At 44.6% G+C, this 15204-nt stretch overlaps 1 protein-coding gene across 3 annotated transcripts in view; it reads left to right on the top strand.

The window, feature by feature from the left end:
- The first annotated feature begins 2082 nt into the window (after positions 1–2082).
- The window catches only part of rgs7a (regulator of G protein signaling 7a), a 30010-nt gene continuing 16888 nt past the window's right edge, over positions 2083–15204 (top strand). For 2 of the 3 annotated variants that reach the window (XM_088385306.1, XM_088385305.1), the window contains exons 1-2: positions 2084–2352; positions 3575–3695. In XM_088385306.1, the coding sequence (XP_088241432.1) occupies positions 3618–3695 (78 nt within the window). In that variant the 5' untranslated portion in view covers positions 2084–2352; positions 3575–3617. Of the gene's footprint in view, positions 2353–3574; positions 3696–15204 lie in introns of all 3 variants that reach the window. The other variant, XM_088385303.1, reaches the window with a different exon arrangement.

Below are 15204 nucleotides of genomic sequence, written 5' to 3'. Positions count from 1 at the left end.
ACAAATATAAAAAGGGTGCAATCAAATGATGAGTACAATAAAAATAAAAATAAAATCATTGCAAATATGTCAAAATGAACAATCTCTAGCTGTCTGTTGGTGTCAACCATTGTGCTTCTATTTGTTGTTCATCAACTTGAAAGTGTGTCAAGTCAATTAGGTCCCCACTGAAGGTTCTGATACCAAAATCACAATCTACCACTTGTGGCCCATTTCGACAAACAATGTAAACTGCTTGTTGGTGTGCCTATAATAAAGCTCACAGAGGAAGTCAGGTGAGCTAAATATTCAGGTCCACCTGGCCCAAAGCACAAGTCCATAGAGAGCAAAAGGGGACTAGAGGACAAGAGCTGAACACGTACTCGCGGGGGAGAGGGGTCGCATCTGCAATCTTTCATGCTTCAACTGGCCTGCTTAGTGGAAACGTACTGTGTCTTTCCACCACACTGATTCACTGGACTCAAAACAACACATTACAGATTCACATTCAAAACATCACATTACAGATTCACATTTTCTCAGACTAATCAGCCTGAGTTAATCGACTCCTTTGCAAAATTTTGGAGCTATCTCTCTTTGGAGGATTCCCATTCTGATAAAGAATATAAATGAGGAATTATTCGATAACCCTCATAAAGTTGTTGTCATCCGCAGTTAATTTGGAAAGCAATTTAGGTGAGTTTTTCCAACAAGAACCTCCAAAAACAATAAAGTAAATAAAACAAAAACATGCCATATTTTGCAAGTAAAGTTCAAAACTATGACTGTCAGCTGGTGCACATTTAAACCAAAGTCAATCAATAATCAATGTTATTGGTCAGAGCAAGGCAGTTGCATTGACTCTTGTTGCCAGGACAGCAGAAGGAATCTGATATTCAATTATTCAAATTTCAGCTTTTTGAGCAAAATGTATGGTCACAGGCCATAGCACAAATGGCTGCATTTCCACAACTGAAGGAAATCTAATACCAGAGTCCTATCAACAATTTTGCATGATTTTTATTTGGATACACCTTCAAGCGACCGCTATTTCAATATGTATTTATAAATGCAAACACACGCAGAGCAGCAACACAAACAAACAGCCGCTAAGTTGTCAATACTGAGTGGCTGCTCAACTCGTTTCATCCTTTAGCTTTGCCCTGGTCGTCATGGTAATGAAAACATGACTCCACGTTTACATTAGCTTTCATAATTTCCGCGGCGCCCACTTTCAGTCAATGTGATATAGGTCAACTTGAACACACGCAGGGCAGCAACACATACAAATAGTTGGTAGTAGTTTGCTTCATGCCACCAGGTCGCCGTAGTAACAAAAACATTACTCTTCATGAGACACCAAAACAGAATGATTTCTTAGAGACTGTAGTAAAAATAATAATATCCAGTATACTGACAAGACACAATATAATAACGGAACTGGCAGCGGTGGATTTAATTCTACCCACCTTGCACAGGTCGATAGATGGGTGGTTTCATTTCCACTAGAAGCAATGCATTGTATTAGACAGCAATTTACTGGTAAATTTGAGTCTAGGAAGGAGAAAATAATTTAATTACAAATGTAGACATACATTAGCATATAGAAAAAAGTCATTATTAAACAATTATAAGTAAATATTGTTTATAATAAATGTTTGTACCACTGAAAGAAATTTGCTAATTTCATACGGCCCACCTGACGTCCCAGTGATAGCAAATCACGCATTAATCATTTTAAGATCGAACCTCCTATTGTTTATGTGCATGCATTTCGTCGTAAATCTTAACAGGGTAACTGTGAAACTTTTGCAAAATGTCTGCTACTGATCTCGAATGTACCCTCACATTGACACCAGTGCCTGCCTTTGTGCCAGTTCTCCCCAGTCAAAAAAATAGTGTCGCCTTTCTCAGTGCTTTTTCGCCTCTCTACACATTCATGTATACTGTACCAGCTCTTTATGATGAGTGTGCCAACAGCAACCACTTTCTATGAACGTGATGTAGGTTAATTCTATTTAGGAACTAATCGTTCCTTAAAACGGGCTGCAACTTATTCCGCGCACGTGATTGGTCACGGATCGATGCGCGTCCACGGCGCCGCGAGGGTGCGCGCCCGCTCGCTTCACAGCATAGCGGGGAGAAAGGAGCGCGGCGAGAGTCAGCGAGAGAGAGCCCGAGCGAACGAGACGGGGAGCGAGTCGTCCACCGAATGTCTGCCTCCTGGAGCCGCCGATGAGTCCGCCTCGCCTTCCTCAGCAAACCGCTTGACAACGCTCAAGGCCAGCCCGGGTCCACGGCGTCCGCGCACGTCCCGATCCACGGGTCCCACCAGCCTCGGGGGGTGGGGTGGGGGGCTGTGCGTTTTTTCAGGTGAGCCCACCACCTTCTGCTCGCACTCACAAGACACACGACCGCCTTCGCCTGCTTTTTGCTGGCGTGTTGCGTTGTCTTGCGTGTTTACGCGCGGATGAGGGGCGTTGTTGGTCGCTGTCCAAGGTGCTGCCGAAGACACACAAGGCGGCCTCGTACACGAGCAGCTCGCATGCTTCGTGCTTTCTTTCCTTTTTTTTTTTTTTGCATGAAGGCATGCGACAATTTCACGTTGCGTGCGTGCGTGCGGCGGATAAATAACAGCAATGACGACGGAGCGAAAACATGCACGCTCCAACATTTGCCTGTGCAGCCCCGAGTGGCTGCTGTGTCTAAGCTGCATTGTGGAGGACCTCCTCCAGGGACGGTGTGCTGTTTCCACTGCATCTGCTTAGTCGCTTGCTCTAATCTATGGCCAAGGCATTTTTAGGGCGCCTCTCCAACACTAGTGGAAAACATAAAACGACTATACATTGGTCGGTCACAGTGATGCATTCGTGTGACTTCCGCGCAGGCCGCGTGGGTTCAGTTCACACTCAGCGACGGTGTGTATGTGAGCGCCAAAGCTTGTCTCTGGATGTGCCCTATGATTGACTAGCGACCGATCCAGTGAGTAGGTGGCCTTTCGCCCGATGTCATCTACAGCTTCTCGTGACCCTGAACATAAGTAATGTAGAAAATGGCCCACTTGTACATTCTGTTTCCATTTTCCTTCACGATTTGCTGTTCTGAGTCAACAATATTCCAGCAAAGGCCCGTCCGAATAAAAATTGGTATCGAGGAAGTAAAATTATGATTCTGTAGGCAGTGGTCATTCGCAAGGTTTGAATTAAGAAACTTGGGTGCTGACCCACTTTGCTAGAATGTATACAAAGCTGCACAAGGAGTGAATGCTGAAGGCATCTTCAGGCAGATGGACCCTGAGGGCAGACTTCTTGCCTGACACTACATTTCCTGCCTGAACCTTTACCTCCCCCTGCAAGAATTCACATTTGGCTGACCTGATATTTTTGGGGAAAAAAAAACAAGAAAAAAAACACCCTTCTTTGTCAAGACTTTGCGGGATGCAAACAGGTGCACGGACGTTTGCTGCTCCTATAAATGTCAACTATGTTTAAACACGATCGGGGCATAATCCTCTGTGCGGCCAGGTAAGGGCCAGACGGCTTTTTGTCTTCGTCGTCCCTCCAGCCGATTCCAATATCAGTTCTGTCCATCGCAGGAGCACCTGACCTTTACCGTGGAAGAGCGACTTCTACCGGACCATGGCGCAGACCAATAGCTGCGGACAGGGGACCAACGGGGTCACGGACGAGTCCCCCAACATGATCGTTTACAGAAAGGTACCTTCAGTTATCCGGTTTGTGTTTTTTGGGTCTACGTTGTGAAATTAATCGGAATTTAATTGTGATATTGATTGTGGCGTTAGGATCAAAGAAATGTGATCAATGTACCAAATTACCGTACACACATTGTCAATTGTATAATACAATACAATACTAATACGAGACAAACTTTGTTTTAGAAACATCGCCAGTGCTAATGCTAGTGGTCAATGCAAAATGCCATTGACAGGCTAATAGAAAGTTAACATTGAGTGATATTCCTTAAAAAAATATTCACACACAAAGAGCAGGTCTATTTTGGGATTTTTTAAAACTTGAATTATTTTAAGTACACTTTATAATCCGAAAAATATGGTACCACAAATTATATCTTATATATTCATCGTATCTTTGCTCATCTAGCCGTGCTAGCGACGTATACTGACAGGCTGAACAATCCATTGCTCTTCCACGAGAGGGCAGTGTGTACATCCGTTTTCTCTAACGGAATTATAGCTTTGTGACCCAGATTTCACACTGAGTAAGGAACTGAGATGAGATCATCATCATTTCAGGAAAGATGGTGGTTGTTTACTCACCCTGACTGAAATATGCACCTTGGCTTGCTTAAGGGCTTGAAAATCTGTAATAGACAATATAAATTTGGGGAGCACCCTGCATATATTGTATCATGCATCTTCACCTTATCGCTTGTGATGCATTATTGATACAGCAGCATCCAATATTGATGACCCTCTCCTCCCCCACCCCATTTTGTGTGTTTGTAACCATAACTGGCGATTTCCAACATAGCCTGTGCTCATTTCTGGCTTCTATTGCAACATCAGCTGACTGCACGTCAAGGTTTTGTAGAGCACGCGTGTGCGCAGGTTTTCCTCGCAGGTGCAACGACTGTTTGTACAGAAGCTGACATAGTTAACAATGTTGGGAGAAGGCACTTTAGTCTGCCTTCATGGAGGAGAAACGACACCGGCGGGATGTGAGTGTTATCGGAGAATGGCAAAAAAAAAAAAAAGCGTGGGGAGGGGCAGTGCAGTGTCGAGACAATTTAATCCGGCGCGGCTTCGCACATTAGATAAATTAACTCATGATGCAACGTTCGCATGTTCGACCTTGCTACGTGGCGGGGTGCGTTTTGATCGCCTTGGCCGATTTCTTGTTTTGTTGGTGAACACGAAAGCAAAAGGCAATAACGTTAAGTGAAAGGCTCACTTTGAAATGAAGCATGCATATCACGTTGGCAACGAAATAGCTGGAACCGCAAGATAATATGTTTCAAACTTGAGGCGGACTTGTAATTTTAATACCTGTAATGTGACAAAAAGATGTACGAGCGCGCGCTCCGCCGCCGCTGATTTGATGGCAATCTTTTTATCCATTTTGGGAAATTGCTTCCCTGCCAACAAGAGAGGCTTCTGCTCCCCAGTGGCCTAGACTTTATTAGTTACAAAAAGATAACAAAAAAGGTTGAGCCATTTGAGTCTGGCACTTGCTGGCGTGTCAAAATCTGAAGGCAAATTCACTTAGGCCGCACGTGAGGCTTCCGTTATGAAGTGTGAGCTGCCGTATTACACACTGTGATATGTATCGCTCACTGGCCTATCATCTTTTTTTTATTATAAATGCGTGATTTTAATCATTTTTTAATTTTAAATCAAATCTTTCCTCATGACAATCTCACATCGTTACATCAAGTAACGCCAACTTTAGTTTCTTGCCGTTAGCTAGCGCTAATCTCGGCATCTGCCAGAACTCACGGCAGCTCTGCTTACCTTTCGGGTCCAGTGTTCGGGATGCCATAGCCAAGCCGTGGTTATAAATTGCCAGATCCTCGCCAGCCTGGCTGGCCAAGTCATGGCTGAATAAACTCGCGTGTAGGTGGTTAGTATCCCGAATGGCTTGCTCACTGGGACCTTTTCAGACAGGGACGGATAATAAAAGATTTTACTTGGCTGTTCGATAACACGGAAGATGGCGGGGCAGACACCCCAGAGACCTGACTATTTTTATGTACTTGTACAAGCAATGAAAACTATATTTTTCAGAAGAGGCTCACATAAAATGATCTGTGCTTGTCCTGTTAGGAGACAGACATCTAAACATTGTTATTTTGTATTCATAATTTTAAGACAGTTAAATACTGGATTTGTTTCGAGACCGATCTTAAAATCATGCGATGACAGCTCAGCATCCTTTGTCCACTTTGAATTTTTCTTCAAAACGCGTCGTGGCTTTTCATCTGGACTGGACCTGTGTGAAGGCACGCGCTTGCTGACCCACATACGCGGCGGCATAAGAGCGAGAAGGCCGTCACAGCAGCCAGGATAAAAACGCCGCTTCTTGAGTGGTTTGAGGTCAAACTTCAATGGAAAGGACGCGGTTCGGGCTCGGGCGCACGCTAGCTGCCAGTTGAGGCGGCCACCCACTATGACTGGGCCACTTCATATATAAATAAAAAAAAAATAGAGATGCTTTTATTGGCCTCTGCCTTCTTGTGCATGAATGTCATAAACTCGGCGTGTAAATGTTGATATGAGCTCGCTCTCATCTCCTCAATAGTTACCGTTGGGAGTTACATAACAAGAGCACGGGGAGTTCTCCGGTTAAGGACGGCGGATGCTAGTTAAAAAGCGCTTCCACCAGGACCGCAGCTGTATCCTTCCTTTCTCTCTCTCCTCTTTTTCACTCGGGCTCGCTCTCGTCCGCTGCTCCATTCCCGCCGTTTAGCCTCTAATGAAAAAGGACGGATGAGTCGAGGTGTTGACCTGCTTTGCTTGTAGATGAGTGCCATAGCGATTTCTCTTTCCCTGAAGGACGCCTCGGCCAGAAAGAGCACAGACACTTGTTACTTTTTAACTACAACAATGGACACATGGGATTTTCTTAATTGTCAATTGCACATTATTACAGGACCTGTTTATCATAAATCAGCTTAATGCAAAAATTAGTGAAATAGTCCAAATGACCGTGATTATGTCACAAATGTCAAGACTTTAAAAAATATATATATTGAGAAAAAGATATATTGAGAAAGAAGGATAGATAAAGTAAGCACACGTGTGTGCCTGCTCACGTGTGCTTGGCATGAATAATACCCCGGTGCATACATGGACATGGCGGCGTGTAGCGTTATGTGGGGCGAACGTGAGAGAGAGAGCTGAATTTTTCATGCGAGCCGCCGACAAGACGAATTCTCAGCCACTCAGAACATGGACGCTCATCAGCCGGCACCTTTTTAATACAGCATTAGTCACCAATGTCTTACCAAAGGCTGAAAAAATACATAAGCCACACCCCTTTTTGATGTTAGACACCTGTCAGGTCTTTTCAAATGAGACCAATTAATGACGTGAAACAATCACGTTCTTGCTTCCTTTATTCCACAAGATCACATCGCTCAGCATTTAATGGTTCATTTTTTTTTTCAATTCTCCCGTTTACATTTTAGCTCGTCATCAGCAAGTCAAGATTGTCAGAACGGCAATCCCGCATGGCACTAAAACAGAACATTAGCCTGTCGAGCGTCTGGTCACCCCATATTTACATTTCAGCTGCCGACGGGCATTTAGTAATTGTTCTCCAGCTCGCCGCTTTGGCTTTTGTCTCCACGCGGACCCATCAATCCTCAACGGCACCGATGCGCATTTTGTTTCGAGCGCCGCTATTTCACGCCGTCATTATTCTCTTCAGTCGATGGAGAGCGAACAGTTTTGCATTCTGCCGCTCACGTGCGTGTCAATACGGATCACTTTGGACGTAAACGCTCCCCGGGCGGCACGCCGCCTTTGCGGCAAATGAGGTAAAAGGAGTGTACTGGCGCTGCCATTTCGATTGTTCTCTTTGCGCCACCTCAAAGCACTTAAGCAAACGCAGTCGTATGTACGCCACGAAACCTTACATCAAACATAATCACTGTCAATTTTTACCACAGTGGCGCCGCCGTGATTCATACACGCCTTCTGTTGCAAAAGTTAGCGGTGTCAATATTTAACGTTATCGGTCTTGTTCGTGTCACGTGACTGTTTTTTATGGCGCAGCTTCCGCCTGTGACGACCGTATGTGCATTTTTGGGGTGTTTTAATCAAATTGATGACTTCCAAAGGTCTTTTCCACTTTAAAAGACGAATATAGCAGAATTTATGTGGGCATTGGAATCGATGAAAACGATTCAATATTGTTGACAGTGATGTCAAAACGGGATACGATTATCGAGACAGAAATAATTAATTTTGCAATGAATATGTATCCTTCTACACGTAGAGCTCCTGGTGAGTGCTGACTCCCGACCAATCCAAAATCACGGGTTTAATACTGAACTGAAAATCTGAAGCGGCAGAGAACATTGGAGGAGCCCCACAAGAGTGATACAGCGAAGAAGGCCTTGCCGTTAAATCCCGTGCGATCTAATCAGCGCCGCTCGCCTTAAGTGATTGTCTGATGGGAGCGCCTCTTCCTGCCGGTGTCCGTTTGATGACATTATTTATCAGACACCGCCTTGCCAGATGCTCGTATCACCAAAAAGTCAGCCTGTATTACCCATGGGCTGGATCATGTGATATGTCTTCCTGGAGAAGACGTATTGCTAACACACGTACGGCTAATGTTCCTTTAGGCGTGCTACTCTGCTTTGGAGAAGGTGTTGATGCTAAGCAGTGAGAGCTGCAGCATCACCCCTGCCCCTCCCTCGGTGAGACGCACTAATGAAGCAAGAAATAAACGGAATTAACAAGCGAGGCGAAGGTATTGGTGCCTCCTATTGATCTGCCTATTGCCTCACCGGCGTGAGATCATTTCGGAAAACTTTGCCTCATCCCTGCAAAACTGCAAAATGCCGCCTTCAACCTATAATCAGAAGATTTGGAAACAGAGCAAAAAACTGAGGGGCGGGTGAGGAGGGCTGATCTATAATTACAAGATCAGAGAGAAATCTTTTGTACATCTGCCCTGCGTGTCGCAAAATGCGCGTGGCTTCGACGTCAACTGCAAATTATCGAACGCCGCCACCGCCAGCTTGGACGATTGGCTCATGACTTGGTAATCCATCGTGTCCACATTTACCGTGGTCAATAACTAAATGCCAATTAGAAGGGCTGGCACGGCACGCGCCTGCTACAGTCAATAGAGGCGGCAACGCCAAATAATCCACTGGGCCGTGTCGACATTGTTTACGACATTTAACTGCGATGTCTCCGAGGGATATAATGAAGAAGCGGCGAGACGATACATTCACATTGCGCAGCATGTTAAGCTGTAATCAAAGCCAGCTAATTAACATCTTAACATGTTGGTGTTGAACCAATCTAACCACGATAAAGATGGAGAAAATAATAAATGAAATGCTTGGCTAGTGGACACCTACATACAACTGAAATGATCAAAAAGTATTTCCCCACCAAAATATTTAAAAACTATTTGAAAAATAAAAGTGAAGTACTTAATGTTAGCATTACGTCAATGCTAAAAGGTAAGCAGAACTGCATTACGAATGTCTAGCAATTGTTGCAAACGCTATCATGATCAATGTACATAGGTACCAAGAAAAAAAAAAATATTGGCTCACTACCTGCGTCATTGGACACTCAAAGGTGCACCAGACGTGATTAAAGGAGGCATCGAGCCTTCCCTGGAAGAGAGTACTATTGATTGGCTCATCTTCCAATCTGCAACAAAGCAAAAAAAAAAAAAACAATGACTGCTTCCCATCATGTTTTTCTTTCTGGGCCACACTGCTAAAGCTTATGTAATGTTGTGATTAGCCGTGATTAATTCCAAAGTTTTGCTCCTTGTCGTCAGGTATCCGAATCTAGCAATAAATCCCATTAGCACGCCTAAATGATTGCGATGAAGCGGCTTTTCTTTGCAAAAATGTATAATCGCAGTTGGAGCCGCTAGCGAAGATAGCGGCGCTCCGTCTGCTTCTAAGCGTCCCCCCCACCCCCACACCCATCGGTGTACGTCGGGCACAGCTGTAGCCTTTAGTCTTGTCTGTTTGGATTATAGATGGGTGGAAGGCAGACTGGACGTTAAGATAGCGGCTGACTCTGACCTCCTTGCCTTTGTCTGGACGTTTCATTCCAGCTCAACATTTAGGAAAAAGTCTTGTCGGGAGTCGTGAGATGACTTGAACAAGGATGACTTTTTGCTGAAATCTATCTTGATTTGTGACACCAGTCGAAAATATCTGCAAAAGTAGCAAACCAAAATTGTTTAGCGTTCCTTCAATATCACAACTGCGCCTTTATGTACATTTCTCTGCCGCCTCACTTCATTGCCAAAGCTCAAATCTTATTTGCAGCCTTCTAGAGTCAACACCAATAAAAAAATCTTTTGTGCATCGCCTCGGCTTCTTTGCAGTTCATTTTGCCAGCTGGAAACCGGGATGTTCTTTTCTTCCCTCTTCATGTGGGACTGTCCATCTCCTTCCACTGGTTTTATTTTGAAGCCCTTTGGCCTCACCACGACGGCGCTAATGTCCTCTTTGGTTCGTCTCCAGCTCTTTGATGCTCCCTCTAACACCTGCACAGTAAAACCAACTTTGTCTCAACCTGCTTTGGTGCTGTGTCCTTCTCGACCGCCCTCGCCTCGCTTTGATTGGGAGCAGCGTGCCACTCCAGTCAGCTTTTATCCTCACAAAGAGATGGCGGCAGTTTTTTTTTGGGGGGGGGGCAATATATTCAGACCCTTGCTGCAGCACAGTCATTCTTCCTCCTGTGTCCATGACTCAAAGCTTTATTAGGAACTCGAAGTATTGTTTTCCATTCTGCGACCAGAGTTGCACACAGATCAAGAAAACCTTGACACCTACAGTAGGAGGACAAGCATGCCGACAATACAGCCAGGTTTGAGCCTTGAAAGGACTACAGGACCAAGACTTAATCACCTAAAGCAATCCCTGACATGGTACATTTGACACAATGCAATTCACGAGAAAATGACTACCCGGCGTCCCATTACAATTTCGGTTTTGCCGTTTGGCAAACACTCTGCGAGTGGATTTGCATAAAGCTGTGGCGCTTTCAAGTCATCAGAGGCGCACAAACACTCACAGCTTGCAGGTTAAAAGTAGCTGAGCAGCCAACTGAGGCTCACAGCTCGGCGCTGTTAGCTCAGCTTCGCCAGCGCGCCCAACCCCATCAGGAGTCTCTTGCTGCTTTCTCCAAATGGCGGCACCGTGATAGTTTGCTTTAAATTCATTTGCATTTAATATTGGAATTTGTCAGCGACCTACACTAATTAAAAACAAAACAAAATTCATTTCACAGTATTGACATTGTCTTCCTGAATTGACATGAAGTAAGAGCAAGGTTGCACACATAATATCCGTCGATTGACTTACAATACAATAAAAGCGAAAAGCTCAGCAGTCTTAAGTGGTAATAACAGTGTTGGCCACTAGATGGCAGATATTGCTCACCAGCGCCTCCAAGCCCCTGTACTTGTCTCGTTAGCTTAGAGACATCAGCCTGAGTGGACCCGACTAGCACTGACAAAAAAATGTGGACCCGACTAGCACTGACGAAAAAATGTGGCCCCTTCTATCGTTTAAATTGACTGTCCGTGATTTGCATAAGATCATGACTCACATGTTGAGTCATATTTGTTTCTATTTTCGTCTGAATACCGAGTTCAGTGTTTTGCCTTTTTATTTATTTTTATGAAGACCATTACCCTTTGCTGCTAATGTATGCATATATCGTTTTATAGACTAATTCAAAACTAAAATCCACCTCCATTAATTGTCATCTCTTTGGTCGGCATGGACATTGTGAACACCGATTGCTATCTCCTAATTAACCTTTACGCCACTCCTGGATCGGAACATTTGCAGAATTATCGCATCTTCTATTCCCACCGTGCTGAAATCATTCTTATCGGAGTTGGCGCAAACAAAAGCCAAGGTCAAAAATATAATACTTGGGCTTTGTATAATTTCGCAAGGTATTCATTTCCCTTGTATGCAATGTAGTCTGCATCGGAGCCTGACACGTGTGCGTGCATGTGTGTGCGTGTAAGTGTGGGTGTGTGTGTGTAAAATGCAAGACAGACAGGATATTTACCAGCTGATTCCACCTCGACAAGGCCGACCGCAAAAAATGTATTTGATTAAATTCTGGCATCATTTGTTTGAAATCTGATGGAATGACAGGCCAATCACAAATTGGTCAATATAAGAGATGTTGCCTTATATGGTATTGCCTATTGTTTCACAGAAACAATTACAAAGTATTGCTTTAGCGCCATCTCGGTATATGTGGTAATGTAATTAGAAGGCGGACGTATCAAATCGAAGCTTCATCTTGTATCTGTGGGATGAGGGAGCATTTCACCGCATCCATCACTTTTGTCAACCAGCAGCATTGTGGAAGTGACGGCTTGTGAGGTGTCCATCATCTTCAAACATAGTACAAACGTCAAAGTGGCGCCGCATCGCCCCTTCAGCGTTTGCGTGCGCCCGAGCAGCCACTTGTGCTGTCCTTGTCGGGTCTGTGAAAAGGCCGAATGTCAGGCTGCCAGCAATCCAGCTGCTTTTTGCTATTCAGGACACTCACAGCCGTCCTGAGCGTCTGTCACACGTGCCAAGGAGGAATGTGGTAAATGAGGGATGGAGAGGAGGGAGCGGTTGAGGAGTAAGGACCCCCGCCGCCTGCATCTAAAAATAGACCGCATCGTTGCTGCTTTTCTATTCCCGACACACCTCTGTTTCCATGCTCGTCCCCCCTCGCCCCTCCCCTCCCTTCTCGGCTTTGCTCTCACTCGCTTCCTTGTCATGCTCCACTCTGCTTGGTCGGGGTAAATTTGCTCCCTGGTGCCCAATGAGGAGACTCCTCAAATGTACAGCCAGACACTTTGGACACTGCTAACAAGCTCGCCTTGATGACGGATGAACTCGACTGTCCAAGCAAATGGAGTTCCATGATGTCAGTCTGCGCGATCATAAAGCCAATAAAAATAATGAAAACTAATGTTAATGGCTCCCACGTGCAAGCAACAGTTTATTTTACATTGATAAAAAGGTGAGCACCAATTGTCATTCAGGGAAAGCTGAAAGTCGTCGGGGGTTTACGACTCAATCCAAGTGCAAAAAGAAGCTTTAGTATCCAGTCGTGTCTAGATACAAATTTGATTCTTACAGTAAACATCAATTTCATCCATTATTTTCACACCTTGGCAAGCAAATGACATGACAACACCTATTGAAGTGAACTTTAACGCCTTGCCTAAAAGTCTTAAGCAGCATCAGTGCTTCCTTTATTTGCTAATTTATGTTAGCGTACTGTTTGAGTGATAAAATCATGGTGGGTGAGCAGGCGGCAGATTGGCTTTCAGTGGATTATGTTCCAGCACATGGCCAACCTTGGTTTAGTCATCGCGCCCACTGCCCGCCCACCAAGATGATGAGTGTGTGTGTGTGCGCATGTAAATTAGAGCGAGGTCCTGCCCCAGGAACACGATTGCACCACCTGCCAGCACCATCAGATCATTTGTTTAAAAACATGAAAAGTTTAGAAAAGGGGATCGGGTGATGTGAAGCATCGGAGAACATTAACTCGTTCACTGCCATTGACGACTATTTAAACTGGGCTGGCAGTACATGAGTTAAAAAAAAATTGCAATATTGTAGTGGGGGGAAAAATATTTCAACCACTAATATCTGACAGTTGCCAATCAAAAGTGAGCATTGTTATCTTGAATTGTCGGCCTATCTTGCCGACTGGATCTCATTGGCATGTTGGGGGGCGGCCTCCCTAATGAAGTGACACGCTGGGAGCACGCTGCGATGACGTGGGTGTTAGTCACACATTGCTACAGGACGTCAGAGGGGGTCACTTTTTGCCAGCTGTTGTCTGCGTGAGGACAGGCTGTGATTACAAAGGACGGCGGCCGCAGCGTGAGGAGAATCATCACGTCGTTCTTGCCAGAAAATAGAACGGGCTCAAAGCTACGGTGTGATGTGAAGCGGCCCGAATTTCAGCCTGATTGCCTGCACACCCAATCAAAGTCAGCAAAGGATTGATTATGTCTTTTAAAGATAATCTTGACTGATAATCTTGTCGTGTGATGTGGTAAAACGTATTCCCCCCCTTCCTCATATGCTTGGAAAAGTCAAACCAAAACTGTTTCATAGATTTGAGGGAGAAGACTCACGATTGTGTGTGGAGATACTCTTAAGTGGCGTGCGCTCCATAAGTATCGTAAGAGCCCCAAGCACATCTAATTACATTTTTGCCGCCGTGTGGGGTCACTAAAATTTTAAAAGTCAATAGGAGGTTAAAAATTGGTATGAGCAGACCCCACGTGAAAAGTCAGAAGAAAAAATGTGGTTTGGTTCTGCATATTCTCAGTTGAATTATTATTATTATTATTATTGATATTATTATTATTATCATTATATTTTTAATTTTAATTATTTAATTATTTAATTATTTTATTAATGGCTTCTAGACAGATTGAGACACGCTAGATGATGCTACTCTTATCTTACTTTTCAACTCTTAGACCATCATTTCTAAAAGTCAATCTGTAACCAAACTAAAAATGGATCCCTCTTGGACCTTAATCTTGGCAAAATTTGCTACAGTCAATCCAAAAATTAGGAATCATTGTCAAATGAGGATACATCCTCGTGTTTAAATCGCTTGAAGCAAAAACAACCCTGATTTAGGATTCAATGCATGTCTCCGGTGTGGGTTCGCTCCTCGGGGAGGGCAGTTAAGGACGTATTGCACATCCTCTTGCTGCTGTTGCACGCCAGAGGCGTTCAGTCTCTGGGCAATAGCGAGCAGGAGGATGCACAGTAGATGATAACTCCAGAGTCAGGAATATTGGCTAAGACACAGTCAACACATTTCGGTCTGTCAGGTAGAGCGTGTGTGCTCTCGACGGGGTCGCTAACGGCTATCCGAGCTGACCTTGGGCAAACTTTGAAGGCATCGGAGATGGAGGTTCCACTGTGCACATAAAAGCGGACAATGATATTACAATCAAAGGTCCATTTTGGATTTGATTGAGTCAGAATTCTATTAGGCGTGTATTCATCTGAGTGTAATCATCATCATTGTCCAGAGTAGACAGCCGCAGTGTATTTAAGTGCACACATGACAGTACAACACACCTCGGGAACGCTGCAAGTCGCCGCTGCCGCCAAAAAAGACACATGGAAAAAGAACAAAAAATCCTTCCAGCTTTTATCCATTAACGAATAAAATGAAGCCATTAAAAGGCTTTCAGTCACACCTCGGAGGAGCTTTTGCGGGCTGACGAGGCATCACGGCTGACAACATCCATTTGTGAGCGTCCGAAGAAAGTCTCTCGCTGTCCATCAGACGTGTTTACGATAATGCTAGCGCTATCATCCGTGTTTAACAGCGGCATTAGCCTTGTCTTATCGCCGGCTCCCATTACCCGCTGAACATGCCACACAGCAACAACCCCTCCACCCCCCTTCTGGAACACGCAATAATGCTGCTTGGTGGGAGTTCTCATCTGAAAAATTCTTACACGATTG

Source organism: Syngnathus floridae, chromosome 9 (assembly GCF_059516105.1).
Source record: "Syngnathus floridae isolate MCC-2025c chromosome 9, RoL_Sflo_1.0, whole genome shotgun sequence".
Lineage (NCBI taxonomy): Eukaryota > Metazoa > Chordata > Actinopteri > Syngnathiformes > Syngnathidae > Syngnathus > Syngnathus floridae.
This window is presented reverse-complemented; position numbering and strand designations above follow the sequence as displayed.